The following is a 27,718-nucleotide window of genomic DNA, read 5'->3' on the forward strand; positions in this document are numbered from 1 at the left end:
GGTTGTTTTTGGCATATTTGTGACTTTTAAACTACATAGTGTCCTCTCAGACTAGACTGCACATTTTATGTTCCTCTTTTGTTTAGATTTCAGTCCATTGATAAAGAGTCAGGATAACTTAGCTGAACCTGATCCCTCAAATGACCTGGCTCTCATATTTCTAATTGGAAGCTTGCATGTCTAAATCTCTCACTGAGGTCTCATATAGCACATTAATGTTTTATATTACTGGAAACAGTTGCTATTGTTTTTTTCTTCCAGGCCTTAGTAATGCTCTGAGAACACGTACAACTCTACAAGTTCTTGTATAGGCTTTGTGGGGATACATCTTGATGGCTGTAGCGTAAATAGCATTCAAAAGCAATGAGTTCAATAGATTGTTGAGGGCAACAAATATAAATTACAATGTCATTGAGAGCATTCTCACAAGGGGATCTTCAGCTTACAGGTTTGCCAGAAAAGTCTCTTAGTTTGGAAAATGGATTATTTTGCAAATCGCTTTCTGTTAGCAGCAGTAATATTACCAGTAGACCACAAATTCAAAGCCGAAAAATAATTCAGGATAAAACAATGACTGAAGCATCTTTCATATCACCACGAAGAAGCCTTACTCGCCAAGGGCAAAGGCCAGTTCAACTAGTCAGACCAGCCAGTGCTTTTAGTTGTGGGGGATCCCCCATTTCGAGTAGTCAGCTTCAGGGAGAACTCGTGAGGAAGAGGAAGGTGAGTAACAATGAAGTATGCTGTAACCTACATTGTAAACATAAAACCTACCACATGGTATGTGTTATATGATAATGGACAGTTCTGGGTTAGGGATAAACATATTCAGTAGCCAAACTGTACCTTAACAATGGGGCACCATCCAGAAAAATACTTATCTGCTTTCCCATATGGATCCTCTCTGTGTGCCTAATCTGATCTCAGTTATGGAAATGACGTTGTAATCATTAACTATGGAAACATTTTGAATTTTAAATACTCCTTGCTGGTATTGCTGTTATACTGGAACCTTGCTATATGCACTTCCACTATAGACGTAACTTGAATAGATAAGATAACCTGCACATTTTAATATTATTTTACTATGGTGTACCACAAGGCTATAATTACTTATGACACCATAGCTAGAAGTTAACATTTGTTTTGGTATATTTTCCTGTATACTTTCCTCAAAAAGATCAACAGGCTTTTGATGATCATTGTAGGCAGTGCTTTAAAAAATATGAATTTGCAGAAAATATTTACAGGACATTTCTAAAATTTTATTTATTTATTTGTTTATTTACACTTTGTTGATAGATCAATGGCCTCTTTTATGACCAACTGAGCTGCCACCAACTCAATCAGATGGTACCTCAATTTAATGTCTCATCTGAAGGGCAGCACATTTAGGAGTGTAGCACCCTCCATATGCTGTACTGCAGTGTCAGTCCTGGAAAATTAATCCAACTGCACGGTGTGAGAGTAGAACCCATAACCTTTTGCACCAAAGGCAAATGTACTACCTGTTCAGGTACAGAAACTGGTTAAAATGGGAAATCCCATATTTAAAAAGTTAGGATTATGAAAGAGAACATTGTTAGGCAATGGGAATTAAACATTTGGAAACTAAAATGATAGGTAAATAATAGAATATTAATTTACTCCAGCTTTGGTAGTTTACTATGATTTGAATTACATGTTTTTTTTTATGATTGTCACTTGCCAGAACATGACATAAATTATATAAGAACTTTGACTGAAACTTTATTTTGTGCTACAAGTTTTATTTTAAATAAACACACACATACTCTGTCTAGATACAACAATATAAAGTAAGCAAAAAAAATACAAATAAAAAAAACAATAGAAGCACTGGTTTGACACCTCAAAGATAGAATGAAAATATGGTTGTATTAAAAAATTAGAATCTCAACACTGAAACAGTACATGTATATCAGAGTACTAAAAACCACAGTGTTAACATGTTTCTTGTTTTTTTTTTATTTCACTTCATATTATCAGCATTGTTTTTATATAGTCTTATAGCTATTTTTTTTTAATAATCTTGCCAGAATTTTTTACACTCCTACTTAGATTGTGAGTTTATGTTAGAGCCACTAACCATGGCTGGGATTCATAGTTGTTTGGTACAGTATGCAGTACAAATTAGCATAAGGGGTTGGGAGGGTGGCCTAATGGTTAAGGTGTTTGCCTTACAAACACAAGGTGCAGCATTTGAGTCTCACAAGGGATAACTGGTTAGGCTTAAAATGGCTCGCAAGGGCAGATAGCTTAGTACTAATCTATGAACCTATGAACCTATAAGCAGCTGCAGTGCAGAGGGTGTGGGGCATTCACAGACACAGACAGCATGGTCACATAAGGTTAAAAATAGTATGGTATGCCATGCATGCAAATAACCCCATGATAATATAGAAATGAGGAACCCCATACAAATGAGGTACATGTAATATGCAAATGACATCAAACATGGTGGCTATATTCACAAATGTATAAAACAGGTGCTGTACAACATGGCACAAACTTATTCTAAACACTTTAAATTTACGGTGTACAGGGAATTGGAGATGCTTGCAGTGAAAGAAACTGTATTAGAAGAGCATGTTACTGACTACTATATAGACCAAATCTTTAGAAACTGTACATCAGAACTATCAGCACTAACACTGAAGGTATTATCAGCACATTGCGTATTACCATGACATAGGCTATCTGATAGCAGACTGGTACCCTATGGACAGGAAGACCATAATGATCTGGTAGAGCTGTGTCAACCAAAAGTGGAATTGAGAGGGCATACAGGGTGCCAATCTCAGTGAACACAAAGATGTGTGCAGCTTTAACAATCTTAGCTATAGGGACTTTCTGGTAGTCCGTAGGGGGCATGTTAGGTATATCACAGGTATTAGTCTTGTATATCCTATACAAGTTCTTCAGCTATATACTGCAGAATGTGACGGGCTATATCTTGTTTTCCATTATTGCAGAGTAAAGAAGCACCATCATGCAGGCAATTTACAGCATAGGTCATTTCCCTGAGGTCTTGGGGAGCTGAAGCTCGCATATATTGTACATTACTGTTAAGACTCCATGCACAGGCACTGTCATCAAGGTCCTATCTGGTCCACAAGGAGTGAGGCACATCAAAAATAACTTTTACTTGCTAAACAATTGGGTAATGTGTAATGCCTAGGTCATTACATATAGTGTCTCCATGCACTACCCAGGCTATTCCCTTGATTCACACATAAGGCACACATCCAAACTAGGCCATTGGTCCATGCTACAGGACTTCCAACAGGGTCTTCTAGCTAGTAGGTACACACACAAACAGGTTATACTGCGCATTATTCACAGTTACCATGTAAGTAAAGAATGTGTCACATATAATGATGTAACTGTTGTGTACTGCCGGCAATGCCAGATATGTCCTGAAGCTCTGGATAATGACCTTTATCTGCACTCTCAGACTGTGGCAGAGATGATGTACAGTACATCTCATGCTTAAATATGGAATGTTGTGGAGTTCATGTTCAGACAACTCAAGGGATGCTGCTACTGTCTCAACACGTCAAACAGGGCACTGCACTTTCATACCAGACACCTGCAACAAAATCTTTCTGATGTGTGCCATGCTGCATAACATGACACTATGGAAACAGCTGGTGCAGTATGGGCACATGATAGTGGGACCCAAATTAACAGTATGACCAGCAGCAGAAGAGCAAGGTATATAGCTTGGTATGAACATGTGGCACCTGTTGCAGGTGAGACAGGAAGCATAATACATTAAGCCACTGGCTGCATGGCATACCTCTCAACTTTCCAGAATTTTGCAAAACGTCCATGACTTTGGCTCATATTTTTGCCTTGTTCTTTATAAAATGTTTGATTTTTTTGGTAAATTATTGCAGATTACAATCTATAATGTTAGATATTGAAGTTTCATGCTTATTGTTTATAAAATGCATGCTGATACAAAACCTCTTGACCTATTAACTTTTTAAGTGAATTAGGATAATATTTAAAAAATGTCCCTGATTTTAGGCCTTTGTTCCCCATTATTTTTTGCTTTGTCTAAAATTCTTGAACAAAGAAGTTGATAAATGTGATTGTGGCAATGGCAAAGAGTGGGTGTCTAGTCTGCAACTGTTGGACATGACACAGATGACACAGAATACAATGTTGCATGCAATATCACACCCAGGCAATGGATGTTAGTGCACAGACTGATCACACTCTGCATCATTTACTGCATCCATTCAGGATAAGAAACTAGTAGGGCATAGTCATTATAACTTGTAGAGGTGGGGAGGAAGGGAACAGTAACAGGTGAAAACCACACTATAATATTCAGTAGGGTCATCAGTGATATATTCGACAGTCACTTTCTCTGGTAGAAGGTTGTCTGGAGTCAGGGATCACATTCTTCACTGGTGGTGTTAAGTTGTTGTGTCATGACAGTTGGTTGTATCCACTGCGGTGGCTTACAGTCTCAAGGTTTGATGCAGCCCATGACAGGGAAGGTACAAACCTTGTGCCTTTGCAGCCTGATAGGGTGTCTTGTGTTAAAAGACTTCAGAGCATTGTCATCCTGGCCAAAAGTGACTATGGTGCTCTGTATGCCCACAGAGTATATTGAGGGTTTAAAGCCGCAGGACCATTTGCAAAGGCAGGTATCTCAGGTGTGGAGTTAGAGAAGCATCAACACTCACAACAGAGAGGCTACTTGGGGCCAGTTGTGGCAGGCTGTGCAACCATAGCTGAAAGTCATGCAACCTCAGGAACAATTTGTACAGTTTGAGTACAGTTGGTATATGCAGGCTGTGCAACCATAGCTGAAAGTCATGCAACCTCAGGAACAATTTGTACAGTTTGAGTACAGTTGGTATATGCAGGCTGTGCAACCATAGCTGAAAGTCATGCAACCTCAGGAACAATTTGTACAGTGTGAGTACAGTTGGTATATGCAGGCTGTGCAACCATAGCTGAAAGTCATGCAACCTCAGCAACAATTTGTACAGTTTGAGTACAGTTGGTATATGCAGGCTGTGCAACCATAGCTGAAAGTCATGCAACCTCAGGAACAATTTGTACAGCTTGAGTACAGTTGGTATATGCAGGCTGTGCAACCATAGCTGAAAGTCATGCAACCTCAGGAACAATTTGTACAGTGTGAGTACAGTTGGTATATGCAGGCTGTGCAACCATAGCTGAAAGTCATGCAACCTCAGGAACAATTTGTACAGTGTGAGTACAGTTGGTATATGCAGGCTGTGCAACCATAGCTGAAAGTCATGCAACCTCAGGAACAATTTGTACAGTTTGAGTACAGTTGGTATATGCAGGCTGTGCAACCATAGCTGAAAGTCATGCAACCTCAGGAACAATTTGTACAGTTTGAGTACAGTTGGTATATGCAGGCTGTGCAACCATAGCTGAAAGTCATGCAACCTCAGGAACAATTTGTACAGTTTGAGTACAGTTGGTATATGCAGGCTGTGCAACCATAGCTGAAAGTCATGCAACCTCAGGAACAATTTGTACAGTTTGAGTACAGTTGGTATATGCAGGCTGTGCAACCATAGCTGAAAGTCATGCAACCTCAGGAACAATTTGTACAGTTTGAGTACAGTTGGTATATGCAGGCTGTGCAACCATAGCTGAAAGTCATGCAACCTCAGGAACAATTTGTACAGTTTGAGTACAGTTGGTATATGCAGGCTGTGCAACCATAGCTGAAAGTCATGCAACCTCAGGAACAATTTGTACAGTTTGAGTACAGTTGGTATATGTAGGCTGTGCAACCATAGCTGAAAGTCATGCAACCTCAGGAACAATTTGTACAGTTTGAGTACAGTTGGTATATGCAGGCTGTGCAACCATAGCTGAAAGTCATGCAACCTCAGGAACAATTTGTACAGTTTGAGTACAGTTGGTATATGCAGGCTGTGCAACCATAGCTGAAAGTCATGCAACCTCAGGAACAATTTGTACAGTTTGAGTACAGTTGGTATATGCAGGCTGTGCAACCATAGCTGAAAGTCATGCAACCTCAGGAACAATTTGTACAGTTTGAGTACAGTTGGTATATGTAGGCTGTGCAACCATAGCTGAAAGTCATGCAACCTCAGGAACAATTTGTACAGTTTGAATACAGTTGGTATATGCAGGCTGTGCAACCATAGCTGAAAGTCATGCAACCTCAGGAACAATTTGTACAGTTTGAGTACAGTTGGTATATTCCTGTCCATCTCATATCTGAGCGCTCCACAGGCCATGCACTGCATATCCTGCTAAGGCAGATCAGAAGAGAGTTATGATGTATCAACTCAAAGCATCTATTGAGACAGAATTTACATTGCAGTCCAATATTCTCATGATCCTTTAGTTCATGCCCCTGTACAGGTGTTGCAGGCTGTTATCGAAGCCACAAAGTGTATTGACCATCTCCACAATGCTGATGGTAGCAGCTGCTTGTGTCTGGAAAAGTAACTTGCACATCAACTGATGTAATGCAAGTATAACCAGATCAGGGACAGATCTGGAGTCATGATACTATCACAAACCCCCGTGAGTCTCCCCTATGGTGGGTATACATACATCAGAGGCAATGTAAATATCAGATGAGTGTTGGCCGGGGACTCATGATGAACCTGGGAGGGGGTCACAGCTACAGGATGTTCACCATGTACTTGTGAGAGGTTTTGTGGCCAGTCTGCACCACCACATGGATCTTTGACATGGGGGATGTGGGTAGGCCGTCCCATGGCAGGGTTGTTAGCCAGTGTCACTATGTTATTGGACTGTGTCATATGTACTTTGCCATCACTGTCAGCCAGAGGCAACCTACTGACATCAGATAGGAGTTGCCTTATTGTACAGGCACCTCCGCACAGTAGTGTAGTAAGGGAAGACTGAAGGGGGCAGCCTCCTGAAACACAAGGTTTTAGGGGGTGTGACTGGGAGATGTTGATTGATCATTAGTGTAGTACCAGTATTCATTTCTGTGCCAGAATTTCTGAATGCCAGTATAGTCATGGATTTTGATACTGTTTTTTTGGTCAGGACTGCAGTACTTAAGCAGTTCAGCACTTTGTGTGTCATACAAGTTGTATTTTTTTTTTTTTTGATCAGGGAACAGCATGTGGTGCTAGATGAGGCAGCTATAGCTCTGCCTGTACCAGCAGAATCTGTGGAAGCATGAACACATGATACCTCTGGCAACACTCACACATATACCTATATTCTTACCCGTGGGATGTATACTGATAGACGGGATATGTGTATAACATATGGACACCTATATAGCTTGTTATGCAGATTGCTGCAACTGCAGCATACAGGCTTCTGAAAGGACAGATGTGCAGAATGCCCTTAGTCATTGGTGAATCAGTTCCATCACACATGCAGTGCAGCATGCTATATGTCTGTCTGCTGGGTATTACTAAACTGGTGCCTTCTCTACTGAAAACTGGGAGGTTGTTGCCAGTCCATCTCCTCATCTAAGCCACCACTGGATATAAGGGTTCATCCCCCTACCCAGAAAAGGACACCAGGAACTCTTCCATCTTTGTGAACCACTTCTGTGATGCTGGTCCACCCCTTTTGTGGACATATCCTTGGAAATGTCCTTTGTTTTGTCCTTTGCGAGGTCTATTATACTGTTTGAAATAAAATAACAACTTGACCACGCTCTGAACACTGCTTTATTAAAAGACTTAGCGCCTCGGCCAAAAGCCTTCCAAGAGTAAAAAGCACATAACATACAGCCATTTAAATACTAAATTTACCCCAATTAAACAATTACTCAATTAAATAACATATTTCCACTTACACTCTTTATTAAGATCAAATGGCTCCAAAGTATTGTATTTTAAAATAAAGTTTCCTTTTGTAATAATTTAGTCTTAATATTAACACATAAATCAATACATAATAAACACATAAATGACTGTATGACGTTCTTCGTGTTTCACTGTTGCAGTCATTACATATGGGTTATCTGCTTGCAGGTAGCCCTCAGTCGGCCTGATTAACAAAGTCTTGGGTCCTGCGTCGGTTGCTGTCCCTTCTTCCATGATGTCAGGTCGTCATGGGTATAAAACATGCAGCTGACGCCATTACATCAGTATTTCTTGCCATGCGGTGCCCGAAGCCAAAGCAGTTCGCAAGTGCCGGCCGGCCGACTCCTGAAATTTTCATTTTCAAGTTTCAGAACCAATGTCTTCAACTAAAGCTAAGTACCCCATTGGGGAAACTTTTTCTTGCTCCTTACCGATGTCAGTAAAAGTTAATAATTGCATTACTTGTGGAAAGCAAATACCTCATAAAAAATTTAATTTGTACAGTATTCCTTGCCTAGGCCCTGACCACGACGTACCTTGCTGTCAGTTTTGTGCTTTATTTAATCAGCACACTATCCATCGTCGGTATATTTTTGCCTCTAAATATTTCAGTTCTCGGTTTAATTATCCAGAAATGTCATCGATTTGCCATCTGACTACTGGGATTCTGAAAAAACACAAAGATAAAGACATAGACAGGCCGCCGAGGTCCAAAATTACCAACGACGCTTCTCCTAAGCCAGTCGCCAGTTCGCCGGTACTCAATGAGGCGCTTTTGCAACCCCTGATACCCGCTATTTCTGATTCGCAGGCCTCTACTGAGACCCATTCGGAGTCCAGTATGCCGCAAGATGCTTCAACTATGGAACCCACGGATGTCTCTACCTTGGATGGGTCTGGAGCCGCTGTGCAGGCACCGGCTTCTGAGGGTGTATTCAGGCCTATGGACTTGCATTTTAAGCCGACGCCTCCTTCTTTACTTAGGCCTAAATCTTGATCCATGCCTAAAAAACTGACACCCAGGCCACATGCTCAGGTCTCTATGCCTAAAAAACAAATGATAAGAATAGCTGAAGATCTCATAACTCTAATCAGGGGTAGCCAACCCCCCCCCCCCTTCTAAGAGGCCTAAGACAGAAGTTGAATATGAATCTTCTGATCAGGATTCTGTTGTTTCTGATTCTTCTGATGATCTGGATTTGCCCTTATCTACTTATGAAGATTCTGATTCAGAGGACTCCATTCCCTCTGCTTCCCCTCCTGAGGATTTTTCTTTTGGGGAAACCTTACATACCCTAAGGGAGCATTTCCATTGGGAAAGCCAGGATTTTTCTGATTAAAAAAAAAGAGGCTTAGGGATTTACTTCTCCTATCTCAGCATAGACATTTAGCTATTCCTCCTGTACTGGACATTGTTGATGATGCTTTTTCGGAATCTAGTTTGGCCCCTGATTCCCTGCCTCCTGCTCCCAGAAAACCTGACAGATACTACAGGGTCCCTGAGTCCCACAAGTTCCTTTTTAAAAAGCCTATTGCAGATCCAGAGACTATTTCACAGGGGCCCATGGGCATTAAGGCTTCTACTGCTAAAAATTCTACCCCTTCTGATAGAGACTCCAGGGCACTGGATAGATGGGGTAAGAAGGTTTACACTTCTGCAACCTTGGCCATTAGGGCTTTAAACTGCTAGTTTCATATGTTAAAGTATCAGCAACATGTTATTGGACTGCTTAAACAGAAAATGATGTTGATTCCTGACTGTGTGGAAAATAAAGAATTACAGGATTTAATGCATTCTGCTGAACAAGTTGGAAAACACTTTGCAATGTGGTTTTGATTTATTAGAGGCCTCTTGCAGGATGGCTGTTACTGGGTCTGTGCTCAGAAGGCATGCTTGGCTTAAGGAGCAATATTTGCCAAATCATGTTAAAGCTAAATTGTTGGATGCTCCTTTAAATCAGGACCACCTGTTTGGCAACAAGGCTGAGGAAGTTCTTAAAAAGATGGAAGATAAAGCTAAATCTATGCAAACTGTTAAAGATTTTTTACAAGTTCAGCCTCCTAGATTTAGTAGGCACTGGCCCTCTAAGAATTGGTCCTTTCCAGCCCCTTCCAAGTCTTCTCAAGCCAAACCTAGACACAGCAAAAAAAAACAGGTTTCAGTCCCAGGGGACACACAGAACTAAGCAGTGGGGGGCCTCCACTTCCAAATCTGGGAATAAGACTCCCTCCCCCCATGGTAAACTGTCTCAATGACTTTCTTTTAAAATTTCCAAGCACTTATCAACTGACTGCCCCTTTGGGGGGAAAGATTGCTCTTCATGCAAATAATTGAGAATGCATTACCCAGGACAAATGGGTTTTAAATATAGTGTCCCAGGGATACAGATTTCACTTCCACATGTTGCCAACACCAAGCGGGTGGCCAGACCTACCCCCAAATCAGTGGGCAGAGGCCCCAAAACAAGTACTTTCTCTCTTAAGCATGGGGGCTATTCAACTGGTACCAGAAGCGGAAAAGGGACAAGGTTTCTACTCGAGACTTTTCCTGGTACCCAGAAAAGACAATTCATGGCATCCTATCCTGGACCTGTCTATTCTAAACACCTTTTTGGAGATTCCAAAATTCAAGATGCTGACTCTTCACCAATTACTTCCTATGCTAGGCAAAGATGCCTGGTTGGCAACACTAGATTTAAAAGAAGCATACCTGCACATCCAAATCAGGGAATCTTGCAGAAGATACCTACACTTCAAAGCAGGCTACACGCACTATCAGTTCTCTGCACTGCCCTTTAGCTTATCTACTGCACCCAGGGTATTCACAAAGTGCCTAGCTCCAGTTATTGCATTTTGCAGGCAAAGAAATATTCAAATATACCCATACCTGGACGATTGTCTAATTCAGGCAGAAAGCCAGGACATACTTTTGAATCATCTGGCCTTTGTACAAAGGGTTCTAACCTGTCTGGGGTACACCATAAATGAAAAGAAATCACACCTGGTACCCTGTCAACAAATTATATTCCTGGGAGCAAGCTTGAATACAACTTCCCAGATGGCTTACCTCATGCCAGAGAAACAAATTCATTTGACAACCTACTTCAAACACGTGGCCACAAAAACCCTGTTGTCTGCAAGACAAATACTGCAAGCCTTGGGGTTCATGTCCTTCTGCATTCTTCTAATTCCATATGCAAGACTGCACATGAGGAAACTACAGTGGTATCTTAAAAGCCTATGGTGTCAACATTCTTAAGACCTAAAAACAATGATTCCTATCATACCTTGCCTACGCCTAGAGTTCCTTTGGTGGGCAGAGGCCTGCCACCAAAACAAGGGACTACCTTTCACACCACCCCCTGATGCCCAAACCCTAACAACAGATGCATCAGACTATGCATGGGGGGCTCACCTGGCAGCAAAGTGCATTCAGGGCAAATGGAACCCAAGTCAAATGCACCTGCATATCAATCAAAAAGAAATGTTAGCTGTACAGAATGCTCTGACAGCCTTCAAGGACCGCATTCTTCCAGGACAACTAATGGAAAAAAAAGGACAACATCACTGTTATGTGGTACATAAACAAGCACGGGGGTACACATTCTTACCCCCGCTGCAGACTAGCCATGGCATTGTGGAACACAGCCTTGAGCTACCAAGTGCACCTACAAGCTCAATTCCTGCCAGGAAAATTAAATACACTGGCAGACGGACTAAGCAGAAACCTCATGGACCCACACTAGTGGAAACTGGAACCAAGGATTTTCAACATGTTGACAAACAAATGGGGGAGCCCAGATATAGACCTGTTTGCCTCTCCCTAGAACTACCAATTGGACAAATTTTGCACAAGGACTCCCCACAAAACAAGCCTGGAAAGTGGATGCTCTGTCCTTCAGCTGGAAAAACCTATCAGTCTATGCCTTCCCCCCTCTGCCTCTGCTCTCCAAAGTACTAATAAAAATCAAACAGGACAAACCAAGGATGATTTTGATTGCTCCAGACTGGCCGCACCAACACTGGTACCCCCTCCTGCGCAGTGTGTCACAGTTATCTCCATGGCACCTGCCTCAGACTCCTTCTCTACTGTCTCAGCAGGAGAACCAGATTCTGCACCCTCAGCTTCTAACACTGAACCTTGCAGCCTGGCTAAAAACCTATTTTTTGTGTCCAGTGTGATACTTTTTTCTTCTTTTTATTTTTTATTCAGTTTTTGCTTTGCATTCGTTAGCCTGGCTAATTACTTAATCTCTCCTTTACCATCCCTCAGCAAACCTGTCATGGATATCATTTTAGAGGCAAGGAGTCCTAGTACTAGAAAATCTTATGCTGAAAAATGGAAAAGATTATGTAGCTGGAACTAATCTCAAGGGATGAGCACAGCAGCACCCAGTTTACCTCAGATTTTACAATACTTAACTGAGATGCTTCACAAGGGCCTTTTTCATCCATTAAAAGCCACACATCAGCCATTTCAGCTCATTATAACACAGAACCTCCCCTCTTCTCTCATCTACTGCTCAAGCAGTTCCTCAGAGGGGCCAAAAATTTGAGACCACCCAGGAGAGCTCCAACCCCAGCCTGGGACCTTAACTTTGTCTTGGAGAAACTCACTCTACCTTTTTTCGAGCCAGCTGCTACTGCAGACTTAAAATTTCTTTCTTGGAAAACATCTTTCCTTTTAGCAATCACTTCAGCTAGAAGGGTATCTGAATTACAGGCCCTTTTGACAGTGGAGCCTTTCATCATCTTTCATGCGGACTGGGTGTCCCTCAGAACCAATCCATCCTTCATGCCCAAGGTGGTATCCAGTGTGGCTCTTAATCAGTCCATTCATTTGCCAACCTTCTTTCCCAATCCACAGAATAAAGGGGAACGGATACTGCATTCCTTAGATGTGCAAAGATAACATAGATTCTACTTGGACAGGACTAAACCTCAAAAGAAATCTGAACAACTAAATGGATAAGCCATTGCATTCATTTCTGCTATAAGCACCATAAAAAAACTATCCCTCAGGGGATCAGACCTCACTCCACCAGGGCTGCATCTACCTCTACAGCCTTTCTCAGATGCGTCCCTACCAGGAACATCCTAGAAGCTGCTACCTGGAGTTCTGTACATACTTTCACCAAGCATTATCATTTGCCAGTTTTCTCTAAATCCAGAGCTGGCTTTGCCACTGCAGTCTTGCAAAGCCTTATAGCTGGCCCTAATGCTATCTAAATTCCTCCTCCCAACCATAGCTTTGGGAATCTACCCAAATGTAATGACCCAACAGTGAAACACGAAGAACATAGTACAGTTGTGTACACTTACCATAAATGTAGATGTTCGAGTGTATTCACTGTTGCAGTCCTGGTTACCCTCCCTCCAGCCCCCTAACTTCTTTTGATTATACCTCTACTTTCTTTTACTATGCTTAAAAGCCTTTTTTGGTGTATTTGCTTTTTTGTTGGAGGTATATCTTTGTACATTTATATTTAATTGCTTCCCATTAGGGGGGCACCTGACATCTGGGGCAAGAAAAAAACTGATGTAATGGCGTCAGCTGCATGTTTTATACCCCTGATGACCTGACATCATGGAAGAAGGGACAGCAACTGATGCAGGATCCAAGACTTTTTTAATCAGGCCAACTGAGGGCTACCTGCAAGCAGATAACCCAAATGTAATGACTGCAACAGTGAATACACTCGAACATTTACATTTATGGCAAGTGTACACAACTGTACTTTACGTGATTTTTACTCTTGGAAGACTTTTGGCCAAGGCACTAAGTCTTTTAATAAAGCAGTGTTCAGAGCGTGGTCAATTGGTTATTTTATTTTATATATATATATATATATATATATATATATATATATATATATATATATATTTTTTTTTTTGGTGGTTTCTTTACTATTATACTGCTTGCCCTTAGCAGCACCTGTTGCAAAGACCTAGTATGGCTGCCCAAAGCATTCATACCCCTGCCAATCCTGCCCTTGCTACAGCTTTCTGTGACACCTTTTCCCAGCACATACCATGTGTGTGCGGGGCCTGTATTACCAAATCTGTATCTTGGGAAGTGAATGTTTCCAAATGTTGCCTCCCTCAGGGATCCAGGAAAAGCCCTGTACACCTGTGGGTTACACATGTCAATTGATGTGTATAGCATGCTGAAGAAGTCAAACAGTTATGGCTTCACCTTTCCCCCATTATGCAGCTGATTAGCAGGGTCCTAGAAATGCTCTAAACATCCTTTCATGTACACAATGTGGCAATAGGCATGGCATACCTAGATCCCTTCCTACATCTGCCTATTGGCCTCATGCATTGCTATGTACACCCTGCTACAACCCCCCCTTTACAAAGCACTGCCATTCATCATCTAATGTACAGTACATAGATCATCATATCCATTGTGGCATGTCTTTCCCTAGGTGTCCAGTGCACGTGGTGTGCTCCCTCCACAACTAAACAAATTCCCCATGATATTTGACTTACTATTACTGCTATCCACCACAAGTGTTTATGACATTGCTGGGGTACATTACCCTGTAGGTTATCTTCTTTCACTATTTGTGTCTCAAAGTCCACACAGCTACTACACAAAGTCCTGTAGTCTATAGTTTTTCATCTGTAAATGTTTTTGCACAAAATGGCACCCACATTTTATATCACAATAATTAGTGCCTCTTAACATGGGATTTTGCTAATGAGTTCACTTAGTGCCACTATCTGTGAAAACATGTAGGAGCACAATATGCTGTCCAAACTGCCAGAGCTAGCCACACTTGCTACAGTGATAGTGTAGACCTGTAGCACAGTGGCATAGCATTACAAACACCGAGTAGCATCCTGCTGCAGCAGTACATTGTACGTCACATGATATCTGACCATGTGTTTGCATTCACAAAGCTACCATTTTGCTTTTTGAGTGAACTAGTGTGAGTGTACATGGCAGAGCTTCAGCATGGAACCAGAGAGAATAAGGTATTCTTGTTCGTCCTGCAAAGGGGCTTTATTGATTGCATGCCAGGGCAGTATGATGACCCCTTGTGCAAGGTAGATGTTTGGACTGAGCAGTAAGGAAGGTAAATGTTGCCACTGGTGTCTCCCATTCTCATGAGCCATGCGGCTTCATTACAGCAGTCTGTGGTACCACCACCTGACCTTCTTCAATAGTGGGAGGCAGAGGTTAAGGACAAAGTGACTAATGGACATGTACTGAAAGTATTTTTTTCTCTTCTTATTATGTTCCCTGTTGTACCTATATTGAGATTTGCAGTCAGATGCATATACTATGTGTGCCAGACCATTGTACAGCTCCACTTGTATGTGTACCATATGTGTGTGTCAGTGCATTTACTTTTGCTTGTCCTTCTGCAGATGCAATTGTGATAGAGGCGTTTGGATGGAGCAGTCACTGCTGTCTGAGTTAGCTGATGTCTCTGGCACTGGGTAACCAGTGGTCACCATGACATTTTCTCATAGGCTCATATGTATATACAGTATGTACTTGGCTAATGACCATAGGGCCTTTGTAAACCCAACCATGCATCCCACCCCAGTTCCATCTATTCGGAAGGTATGTTAGTTTAGAGGTGGCTAAGGGCTTTGTGGTAGAGGGTATGTTAGTTAGGTAATATTTTACTTATTGCCTGCCTCTGTTCATTACAGACATGGGGGACAGACTGAGGGTGAATTTATGATTTCCCATTCAATGGTCAAGGTTACTTTTGAATAGGGGCAGGGATTAACTCTGCTTTACACAGATGGTGAGCCTATTCCATAGAGTGGCGATTCTTTGAAACACATATTGGTCTCACCAGCATGTTCTATTTATGTCACAGGCAAAGTTTAAATCCTTGGATCTAGTGTTTCTAGTGATGTCTATTTTGTGGATTTGCAAAAGATCCATCAGGACTGTAAAGTGGTACTATAACTTCCTTGGACTTAGATGACAGATCCTTACATATAAGTTGGACAGCACTGAATGGCTTTCCTATTATCTTGGTTGTGTGATGGTTGAAGGTTAGATTACTGTCTACATATGTTCTCAGATCGTTAACTATCGGGTTATCTCTTAGTGGTGTTTTATTGATGGAGTAATTGGTTTGTGTGGACATTTTCCCAAAGGACACTATAATGCATTTCTTGGCACTGAGTGTCAAAACTATAGTTTAAAACTCTAATATCCTAAATTAGGCCCTCTTGCAGGATGTTAGTCTCATGGAGGGAATCTGTGATACCTCCCAGTTTATGATCATCAGTGAATTTGGTGAACCAGAGGCCCTTGACATTATCTTTGACTTCTAAGAAATAGATGTCAAACAGAAGCAGACCCTACTGAGGTACTCCACCGGTAACCAATCTCTTGGTGGAGGTAGTCTCACCAATCTTGACTTCTTAAGTCTCATCTGTGATTCAGTTAGTTATGCAGGGAGTTATGCTACATTTGGTGAGTTTGTCAACAGTACCTGAGTGTTGGATCATATCGATCACCTTAGACAGATCAAGGTAGGTGGTATGCACCCTTTTCCCCTTATCCATTGCCTTGGTGACCCTCTCGAAGAAATCTAACAGGTTAAGTAGGCAAGACCTTCCCTTGACAAAGCCAAACTGGAATGGATCCAGTTTCTGTAGGTTGCTAATGTCCTTGTTGATCATTTACATGATAATTTGTTCCATGGCTTTGCATATTAGACTTTCAGACTGATGGGTCTTCTGTTTAAGGGTTGGTTGATGGATCACTCTTGCAAAGAGGGATGACCATAGTAGTTCTCCATTCACTTGGTTCGTAACCTGTTTTGAGGCTATAGTTGAAAAGTGCCTCAAGTGGTCTTGAAAGGTTATGCTTTAAATTATTTAGGGAGCAACCAGAGATATTGTTGGGGTCCACTGAGGCAGTGTTCTTGGCTTTGGCAAGAGCCAGCAAGACATACTCCTTGCTGTTAGTTGGGGTGATTTCACAGAGGGGTAGCAGAGGGAGAGTTGGGGGTGAAGTTTCAGCTGAATTTGTTAGCCAACAGATTTACTATGTCTCTCTCTGTTCAGTGAATTTGGTGCCATTTATCACCAGTTCAGCACACTGCTATGTGTCACCTTTAAGGTTTCAAACACAGCTGAAGAAGGCCTTATGGTTGTCCATAGTCTAAGAGGCTTTGCTGTCCTAATAGTTTGCCTTGTTGAACGTAATTAATGCCCTTCATTTCTTGTTTAGTTTAATTAGTGAGCTCTTTTCTTTATGACAGTAACTCTTTCTGATTTGGGCCATGACTTTTTCCCTTTTGTTGTATACCCTGTTAAGGCTGTGATTCTACCAGTGTGGTTTGCTTTTGTTGTTTGTCATTTGCTTACTTCTGGTAGATACTGCAGCCTCTGTGCAACCATTTACTTGTTTGTACAGGGCTTCAATAAACAATTCCGCATAGGTTGTTGTGATCTCAGTATTGGGGGGGGGGGGCATTGGACTTTGTCAAATTGTCACTCAGTAGGATGTAATTTGCTTTAGACTAGTTCCTAACTGTTACAAGTTTGGTTGGGTTTTCTGAGTTGATTTCTGTTTTGAAGGAGACTGCTTTCTGATCTGACCTTACCAGTGAGGACGTGATATGGGGGGGGGGGTGCAGGGCTCCCCCATGTTGGTAAGTACTAAGTCCAGTATGTCTGAACCTCTGGTTAGAGCACTAACTGTATGGTCCAGGAAACATTATACCTACGAGTTTGAGGTTGCATATGTTTTCCAGTCTATTGACAGGTAGTTAAGGTCCCCCATGAATAGGGTATTTGGTTGGATGATGTTTGTCTCTCGTATGTCTAGGTATGAGTTATGAAATTCTTGGGGCACAGATGGTGATCTATGGTTTGTTAGGATGTGGTAAAGGACTTTACCTATGGTGATTTGCATGTGGATGAACTCCAGGGCATCATCTTGTTTAACTTACCTGGAGGCATATTTGTTGCTTCTGTAGATGAGGACACCTCCATCTTTAGACCCTGTCTATGCTGCTGTTGGTCTAAATGTGTGGAATGTACAGTAGTCTTGCACAGTCAGAGTACTTTCTGCTGTTTTAAACCAAGTCTCAGTAATGGCATAAATGCCTATTTTCTCCGGAGTGAGGGGAGCTTGTAGGGTGTACTGTGCAGTTTCTTGTTAAGGCTCCTAGCATTGAGCAGTAACACCTTAACAGTGCTTTCAGTTTTTATTTTTATTTTGCTGTGTTAGAAGGTTTGTCATTTTTGCATTGCATAAAAAAGGCTCTAAGGAGGTGGATAAAGTAGAGGCAATGTCCAAAAGCCCGGGGGGGGGGGGGGGGTTAGCAGGCACAGACCATCCTTGACAAAAGCAACTTGGTCTGTTAACAATGTCCTCCCATACTGACAGATATTGAATCACACCAGAAACTAAGCCAGTTGTCAAAGTCAATCATTTTTTGTTCCTTCTGTGGCATCATCCTTGGTGAAGGTAGAATGATGCTCAATACAAGACACATACCTATCTGTGACACAAATTCAGAGAGATCCATAATGTCTCTTTTCATATTGCCCAGTGAGGTAAGTCTTAGGTCATTTACACCCACATGGACTTGACAGAATCATATTTGTACCTGTGGTGCAGTGACTTGAATGCATGTGTGATGTTTGCAGATTCTGTCTCCAGATAAGCAGGTGACCGTTATCTTCACCTTGTCCAGTCTGGTGACTGGGGTATCTGTGTGTCATAAAATGGAATCTCCTATGACAAGAGTCCTAAGTAAAGTGTTTCCTTGCCTTATGGGCTTCAGTCTTGGAGAACCATTAGATGTAGGCTTATGAGTGGTATTTGTTGTAGCTTTTGGTGATTGCATCAGAGATTGCCAAGGAGAGGCATTGCTGTTTGTAGGCTTAGGAAGTCTTTGAGGTTTGGGAAGGTTTCTTTTAAGTGCCTCAGCATAAGATGACTGTGTGTGTGTGTGTGTGTGTGTGTGTGTGTGTGTGTGTGTGTGTGTGTGTGTGTGTGTGTGTGTGTGTGTGTGTGTGTGTGTTTGTCTGTGTGTGTGCGTCTGTGTGTCTGTGTGTGTGTATGGTAAGCGGCATATGTGAAGGATATATTGCGTGTTCTTGATAACCTTGTTTGTAAGTGAGATTTTTGCCTCCAAAGAAGTTGAGTATGTACATCTGTCGCATACTGTGTTAATTTCTTAAAAGATTAAATGGTTGCCTGGGAACATGAGACAATTACAATATTGTATCAGAATGCTCATATCTCCATATCTGGACAGGGAGACATTTGGAAATTGCATATCTATGTTGTCTGGACTCTGTATTCTGGAGGTCTATTATGGCTTAAGGACTAGGTTTTATAGCGGTCTTCTCGGTTGGTGTCTAGTGTTAAGACCAGATGTTAGCTGGTGTTATGATACAGTATTAGTGCTGTTTAACAAGTAAACTAGCTGCTCTAAGCTTAACTCCGCACAGTGCTTCACTGTGTTATAGGTTACAGTCCTAATATAGTTTTATAGGTAAATTTTGCTGTCTGTTTGCTTCCATGCAGGGCACTGACAACGGCCACTGCATGATGAGCAGCTCTGCTCAAACATGTCCAATTTATAGCAAACAGAAAAAAAGCTGAAGACTGACTCCTGTGCCCCCTGGTCAATAAATTACTACACTTTGAGCTCCCTGGAGTGCTTCCCAACTTAGAGAGGCCAGGCAAACACCTTCTGCCACAAGATGGAAGTTCCTGGACTTCCTAATGTAAAAACACAGCAAAAAGGACTTTCAAGAGCAATTCAATGACAAACAGCCAAGTTTCTGGCTAGATTGCTGTTCTGCAAGGTGCTGTAGAAACTACAGTTTAGGAGACCAACAGAGAAAAAGAATAATTTTTCTGTCACAAAATTAATTTAATGAAATGTAGTCAAACAATGGCAGTCACAATTAATAGCAAGTACAAGTATAAAACATGACGTAAAGTGGTTTATTTTAGCCTGGATGGCTCTGGATGTAGTAGAAACACAAGATGAGATTTACAAAGTGTTGGTCTGCAGTGTGAAAATGAGCACAAAGTGTCACAAACCTGCCTAATTTATGTCAAACAGAAAAAAGCTGCAGGGAGATGAAGATCATACTGCTGAATGTGACCTGGAGGGTTCACTGGTGGCCTTCATGGACACTTCTCATATGGGAAGAATAGGAGCATAGACTCCACTTCTGACACTGGCCTGGAGGGGTCTCACATTACATCCAGAAGTTAGTTGCAGATGCTGGTGTCTACCAAGGTGCAAAAGTAACTGGATGCCTTCCTCAGCACCATGAAATACATTTTAGTGCAGTTTAAGTCATGCTCCCAGCAATCCTCAACAGTCAGGCCACTGGGAGTACAGCCTGCCTTAAAGAGCCCATAATGACATCACCCATGGAGGTGATTGATGGTCGGGGTGCCCCTCTCTGGGCCAGCCTGGCATCCATCCAGGTGCTTTTCTCCTTTTTGTGTCTTTCCCCAAATTGTTTGTTTTCTAACCCTCATCATCTGTCCACCCTATGTTTGTCTATGTCCATCCACTGTTATTCACAACTTTTGTGTTATGCTACCATATCTATGTCTGCATTTTTGTTTGATTGCCTACTCTTGCTACCTTCCCTTCTCCCTCTATCCCATTCACAACCATTTCTGTCTGCCTTCCTTAAATATTGTTATTCTCCAAATATTGCAAACAGGTCTCTGTCACACAAAAAATGTTCTTCTTCCCCCTCCACTTGCTATACCTTATGGCTACCCCATGTGTCTTCCTCTGTTTGCTATTCTCCTTTTACATAATTTCTTGTCTCCCTCATATCCACCCCAGTATTATGAGGAACTGGTTTGGCACTTTACTGTGCTTACGTTATTGGACTGTCTGGATGATTCAGTGTGGCAGCTATGTACTGATTCATTGCATGTGTGGACAAGCTAACCTGCCTTGGCAAAAACATTTGCCATGTCAGTCATGTGACCCTCTGTAACACTACCTGTCTGCGGGTAGAGTCCGGTGCTACTCTTCCTTGTAATCTGGCACCTTAGTTTTACTGTTCAGTTCTTTCCTTGATATGTGGCACAGTGCAAGCCATATTACATATCTGGATAGCTGTGGGCCATGTCACCCTACAGGCTATATGCCATTTAACTCTGTGTGGGCATGCAATGTTTGTCTATGAATCACAGCCCATATATTCAAGCAACCAGCCAACTACTATAAAAACACTCTGCAGTTATAAAATGCTAATGATCTATGAATGACTCAACACATTTAATTCCAGAATAGAAATGAGTCCTAATTGGAACATACTTAATTATTTTTTGTAGTTGTTTGAGTTAGTTCCATGGTACTGTGCCTGTTACTGTAGAGTTTTTTTTTGTATGAGTCTAACAACCTAGCAATAGATACATACATAGACACCAAAAAAAGTGTGTATTATCTACATTTATCCATCCACCCTCTGTGTGTGTGTGTGTGTATGTGTGTGTGTGTGTGTGTGTGTGTGTGTGTGTGTGTGTGTGTGTGTGTGTGTGTGTGTGTGTGTGTGTGTGTAGGAGTAGATATTGAATAATTACAACAAAAAGACCTCAAATAACCTAAAACTGAAAAAAAAGATTGTAAATGCAAACAATTAAAATTGTTGTGCAACGTGATGAGCAAAACCAAGAAAAAAGAACCAACCATCAAACAAGCCATATTAAAAGTTGGAAAATACAACAAATCAGAAAAACTAATCTCAAAGACACCATAAAAATCAAATACCAAACAAGTGTATTTTGCAGGAATGAAAGCCACCTAGTCCCATATCCCTAGACTTTATATATGCCAAATCCATGATCCCACAAAATAGAAACAAGGTACACACCATGCCAGTACAAACACTCCTGCACCACACAAGTCTGATTTTGGTTAAGAGTCGACACACGGTAGATGACAATCATTTAATATTTAGAGAAATTTTACACAGTTTTTAGAAAAATTAAAGGTAAGTTTGTCTAATACAAAAAGGAATTTAAATATGAAGTGAGGGGAAAAACAGGCTTATTGTATATTTAGAAAGAAAGTCAGGGAACCGAATTAGATAGTAGTAAGGAAGTAAGTGAAGAAGGGAGATATAAGGAATGAAAAAGTACTTGTTCACATTTAGAGATATAATTTATCCCCGTTTTAAACAAGAACCGAGCCATATTTTAGCTAGGAACTGTTTCAGTATGATTTTGAAAGATTGGAGGGAGGGTATTGACCTGATGGATACAGGTAAGGAGTTCCAGACTTTAGCAACCTTGTACGATTACAGACAATGCCCAGCCAATTTGATAGGTTTGTATACAGACAGGAGTTTTTGGTCACTGGATTGCAATGGCCAACTGGGAACATAGTTGTGTAGAATGTTTTTTAGTACCAGAAAGGCAGATGGATGCTGGATAATTTTATAGGATGTAAGAAGTTGTTTATATGTTAATGTGGCTTTCTAACCAATTAAGGCTTTTCACTGCTATACAGTGCTGGGTTCTGAAAGAGGTATGTGCTGCAGATTTAGCAACTTTGTTATAGCATTGTTGAAGTTTTAATTTTTGTGAAGCCTGGAGGTTCGTAAGGATGGGAGCTCCATAAAGAAGAGCGGGGAGGAGATAAGTAGTGGCAAATGTAGTTTTGGTTGCATCAGGGAGAAAGCGTTTGGCTTTGTAAAACTTCCCTAGTTTTTTATGAGTTTTTCTTATGCAATTTTGTATATGCAGCTCAAATATAGGATTATCATCCACTGTCACCCCTAATAGTTTGCTATTGGTGAGACTTGAACCTCAGCACTGAAATAAATAGGACATGCTGGAGGGACAGATTCATAACCCAGAGGCTCCCTTCACTCTGGAATAAAATCCCAGTCCAGGTTAGGCAGAGTCCCACACTGACTCTCTTCAAGAGGAATCTTGATGAGTGGATGGGAGATCGTAGGTTTACCCCGGCTATCACTTCTGTGTCACTGTTAGACAGAGGCACAGTATACTAACCTCAAAAAAAGGCATAGCAAAATTAATTTAAAATGGGTGGCGAAAGCCAAACACACTCTGGCTAGGCTTATAAATGCCCTAGGGCAGATAGCCTAGTATGAACCTATGAACCTATGAGAAGTGACTTCAATGGCTGTATTATCAAGAGAGAGGTCTTTAAATTTTGATTTTCATACAAGGGAGATTTGGGGGAAAAAGTAGTAGTGTGGTCGTTTTTGGGTTGAGCATGAGTTGTGAGTTGCAAAGCCATGTTTATATATATATATATATATATATATATATATATATATATATATATATATATATATATATTTTCACTTCAGTATACCGACATACTGAAATACTGGAAATACTGAAAGATATATGGCTGAGACCATATTATCAAAATTTCAGTATGCCAAAATACTGAAGTGCTGCAAAAAAAAAAAAAAAAAAAAAAAAAAGCAATAAACACAATGTTTCTGCAGGGGGGCAAGCACCCCTGCACCCCCTCATTTAAATATACCAATTCCGAGATTGCGCTACTGTGGAGGAAAGGGAAATCTCTTATTCTCCACCATATGCTGAAGAGCAGAACGGGAGATTTGCAGTGTCCCCACCATCGTGCAATCACGGAGATGGTATGTTTAAGTGAGGGGGGTGCAGGGGGTTTTCCCCCCTGCAGAAATGTTGTGTTTATTGTGTTTTTTTTGCAGCACTTCAGTATTTCGGAATGCTGAAATTTTGATAATATGGTCTCGGCCATATAACATTCGGTATTTCAGTATACCTAAGTGAAACTATATATATATATATATATATATATATAAATATATATATAAATATATATATATATATATATATATATATATATATATATATATATGTATGTATGTATGTATGTATAGTGCCACCCCCACCCCCCAGTGACTACTGTGATTTCTGCGGAGATGCAGTTTTGGGGCAGACTATAAGGAGAATCCAAAATTACTGAGAGTTATATTATTTCCTCGAACAATGTTGCCATCGAATCCCTATTCATTGACGTGACTACATTGAATGCTTCATTGAGCAAATGATCACTACATAGAAGTTTTTCCCTGGGAAAGTAACTAGATGGTCAGCATTGTGAATTACCCCTTTTCCCCAATGTAATGCAATCAGAGTTGGTATATAAGTAGGGGGTGTGGGGGCAATGCCCAGCCCCTTTGTGAGTGTAAAATTATGTAGTTCATATTACAATTGCTCTGGTGGCCAAGTAGTTTCTTTCCCTAGGAAATAAGTATGATGATTGTTATATTCTCTGAACTGCCATTGGATGGTTAGTAATTGATAAACAGCTGTTAGATGGAGACATCTTTTGAGGAAATAATATAGACCCCAGGACGATCAGTATCATAGAGGCAGAAACATTGGGCTGTCAGTGAGAAGGAGCTGTCTGGCCAAGAACAGGGACTTGTGGAGGATGTTGGACAGAAACTTGACTGGAGGACACTAATTTGTAACAGGAATAGGCATGTAAAACTACTTGGAGGATCATCAGTGCTTTGCTTGAAGCATACTTGAAACTTTTGATGGATATGCTTGCGTATTGGGAAGAACCAGTGATACACCTCATCCTGACTCAAGTTGAGGAACAATAACTTTTAAGATTTTTATTTCTGTTTCAGAGACTTTCTAACAGCAGAATTATGCTTGTTTGTATTTTTAAGTGGTCTCCTCATTGTAATTAAAAGTGCATACAACTAAACATATTTTTTCAGTGTGTACTACATACCACATTGGGGGCTTTCTGCAGGCAAAGTTTTGTCTACAGTATATCAGACTGCAATATTTTGTGCTCCTGCATTGCTGCCTACAAGTGCTAATACCAAATGAGTTTGTTTCCCCACTTTTAAAATTCTTGTCTGTATTTTACTATACCCACCTGCAGATAAGAGAACTGAATGTGTGCTTGCTGACAGAGTGATACATTTTAGGAAAACATATAACTTCTGCTGTATGCAATCAGAATGGAAGGTATGAGAATGCTTCTGAGTCACTATGAGTCTAACAGAAATGAAATTCAGAGTTGTTCATGCTAATGAAATGTATGTATTGAAATGGGAATGAGGCAAACATCCTAAATAAGAATTGTTAAATGAATTCTTAATTAAATGTAACTAAGAGTAAGGGACCTGTCTTTACCACATCCAAAAGAAGGGTTAGAATCAGAAGCTAGACTCTGGGAATAAAGTAAGAAAAAGATTTCTTGAACCAAGTTTAAAATAATCATATATCTTGAAAAAACAGTGAAAAATGGTAAGTGCAAGTGAATATTTTAACATAGTGACATGAAACTCTATTGCTTGCTAGAGAAGTGTAAAGTAAATTATTGGAGGTTTGCTCATCAAAATAAGTGCATAGTAAATTGCTAGAAGGTTGCTTACCAAAAGAATGTACTAAGCTGCTGAAAGAAAGTACTGGGAGCAATGTTGCTGTAGTATGAAGTACCTGCTCAAGAATAAATCACTGAAGCAAATAGTGAAAATGGTAAAGTTGTAGTGAATTATCAAACCTCCAAAAGCAGTTTATCTTATTTAAATGAATATGTGAAACTAACTGTTAAGCATTGTGGAGTCAAATTACCTGTGAATAGATGAAAGCTGTGGAAATTCCTGAAAGATAAGTGTGACGCCCGTGCCCTGGCCCAGCAATCGAGGAGCCTCAATCCTCACCACTGTCACCAGACAGGGCAACTCCTAGAAGAGGAAAGGATAACTATTACACACAGTAAAGTACAATTTCCCTTAAGTGCACACAGAGATCACATTCAGTCTGGGGCTGGTTGCTCCCTTGCTCACCAGGTCCTCAATAAGACTCCCCACTGGCACAGCTATAGGGTCCAGGTCTCAGCCTAGCTGGGCAAGCTAAAACCTCCAGTACCCTCCGTGTCCAACCAGTGCTTTGTGTCCCTGCCCTAGTAGCTGACACAACACACACACACTTTGGGAAGAGGTTATATAACCACACAGACCCTCTTGGGAAGAGGCTAGCACAAGTTCTCCAGCTATGCCCCTATTACCCAGACCATATGGTAGTAATTCCTGCCACCACCCAGCTAATAATTATCAGTTACTAAAAGGCCCTTAAAAGGGTGTCCAATTATTACTGCACAATATTATAATCCAATGGTAGTATGACTAAACAGTCAAGGCTTAATTTGGAGTGACTTAGACAGTAAAATCTGTAAATATGTAATGTGCTTTAGAGGTGAAATTATCTCTACATAAACCAGCCACAGGTAAAAGTTTTAAAATATTTAATAATAAATAATTAAAACACAAGACAAAACTACTACAGTACAATGCTACTCAAGTTAAGAGATCACACAGAAACTTAAAACAATATCGTAGGAAATATCTGATTTCAAAGAAAAATACTTAGTCTAACTTTCTTCTAAGTTTAACTATTCCTAAGAGAAATCACAGTGCTATAATCCTACTTACATACATAAAGCATAAGCAGTGCTGGGTTAGATGTCCAAGATCAAAATGCTCTCCAGTCTCTCACTCAACAATAGTTTTTAAACACTAAACAACAACTCTCTAAGGCCCTCCCAAATTACATCATTTTGACACTTAATCTGGAGTTCCCAGGCCACAAACTACATTATTTAGCAAGCTAACACCTGCTCAGGAGACTACAACAATAAAAGGCATTTCACATACACACTCTAGCAGAAACCAGAGCAATAAAGCACCTTCCACATGAATATTCTGGCCCTTAACTTTAACCTTACAACAATGGGCATGAAACCTTCATCTAGACTCACTGGAGCCGACTTATAAAACATCAAAGAGATTCATAAGATCTTTTCAACTTCAAAAGACACATTTGAAATGCTTGGCTTGGTTTTCCTTACAGCAGATAGCAATGTTGCAACAATCTTGAAGTTCACATTTACAGTGTTTTCTTTCATTTAAAACACAAGCCCGTATTTTACATTTATTTATACAAATGATAGAGTTATATATCAAATTCTATTTGACGAGGCTGGCAACTTTCACCCATCTTCCTCCAATCTTCACATCTCCCCCCCCCCCCGGAGAACTCAAGCAAGTTTTTCAAGTGCCCCCTGAGAAACATCGCTTGAGAGTGTCAGGTCTATCTGAGTGTACCTCACCCCATTCCCTGTCTTGAGAGCCCATCTGCATTGGCATTGCTACTCCCACCGTGGTGTTGCACTGACATATCATATGCTTGCAACCCCAGACTCCATCTTAGCAACTTGGCATTTTGCTGAATGGCTCTGTTTGACCATGTTAGAAGGTTGTGATCTGTCATCACAGTGAATTTTCTTTCATACAGATAAGGCTGAAGTTTTTGTAGTGCCCACACTACGGCTATACATACCTTTTCTACCGCTGCATAGCATTCCTCCCTGGGTTGGAGCCTATGACTGAGATAAACCATTGGGTGCTCTTCTCCCTTTGAAGAAATCTGGCTAAGTACAGCCCCCACCCCATAGTTTGAAGCATCCACCTGCACAACAAATTATTTGCTATAGTCTGGACTGGCTAACACAGGGGGTCCTCCCAAAGCTTCCTTAAGCTTCTGAAATGCCTGCTCACATGCTGGGGTCCACACTACCTTATCTGGCCTGTTCTTCCTTGTCAGGTATGTGAGGGGAGCAGATATGGTACTATAGCTGGGAATGGACTTTCTGTAGTACCCTGCTGCCCCTAAGAATGCCCTCACCTGCTTTTTGGTAACAGGTGCAGGCCATGCCTGAATGGCTTCCACTTTGGCAGGTTCTGGCCTTATCTTACCACTTCCCACTCTATGTCCTAGGAAGGAGACCTCTGCCATACCCACCTGACATTTGCTCGGCTTAATGGTCAGT

General features: G+C 41.0%; 1 protein-coding gene across 1 annotated transcript in view; it reads left to right on the forward strand.

Moving 5' to 3' along the window:
- The first annotated feature begins 283 nt into the window (after nt 1-283).
- Nucleotides 284-27,718, forward strand: part of LOC122791537 (trichohyalin-like) — a 243,184-nt gene continuing 215,749 nt past the window's right edge. Inside the window, exon 1 of the mRNA XM_044059279.1 lies at nt 284-723. Coding sequence (XP_043915214.1) covers nt 406-723 — 318 coding nt within the window. The 5' untranslated portion in view covers nt 284-405. The remainder of the gene's footprint in view (nt 724-27,718) is intronic.

Source organism: Protopterus annectens, chromosome 17.part0 (genome assembly GCF_019279795.1).
Source record: "Protopterus annectens isolate FY-2018-M chromosome 17.part0, PAN1.0, whole genome shotgun sequence".
In the NCBI taxonomy this organism is placed as follows: domain Eukaryota; kingdom Metazoa; phylum Chordata; order Ceratodontiformes; family Protopteridae; genus Protopterus; species Protopterus annectens.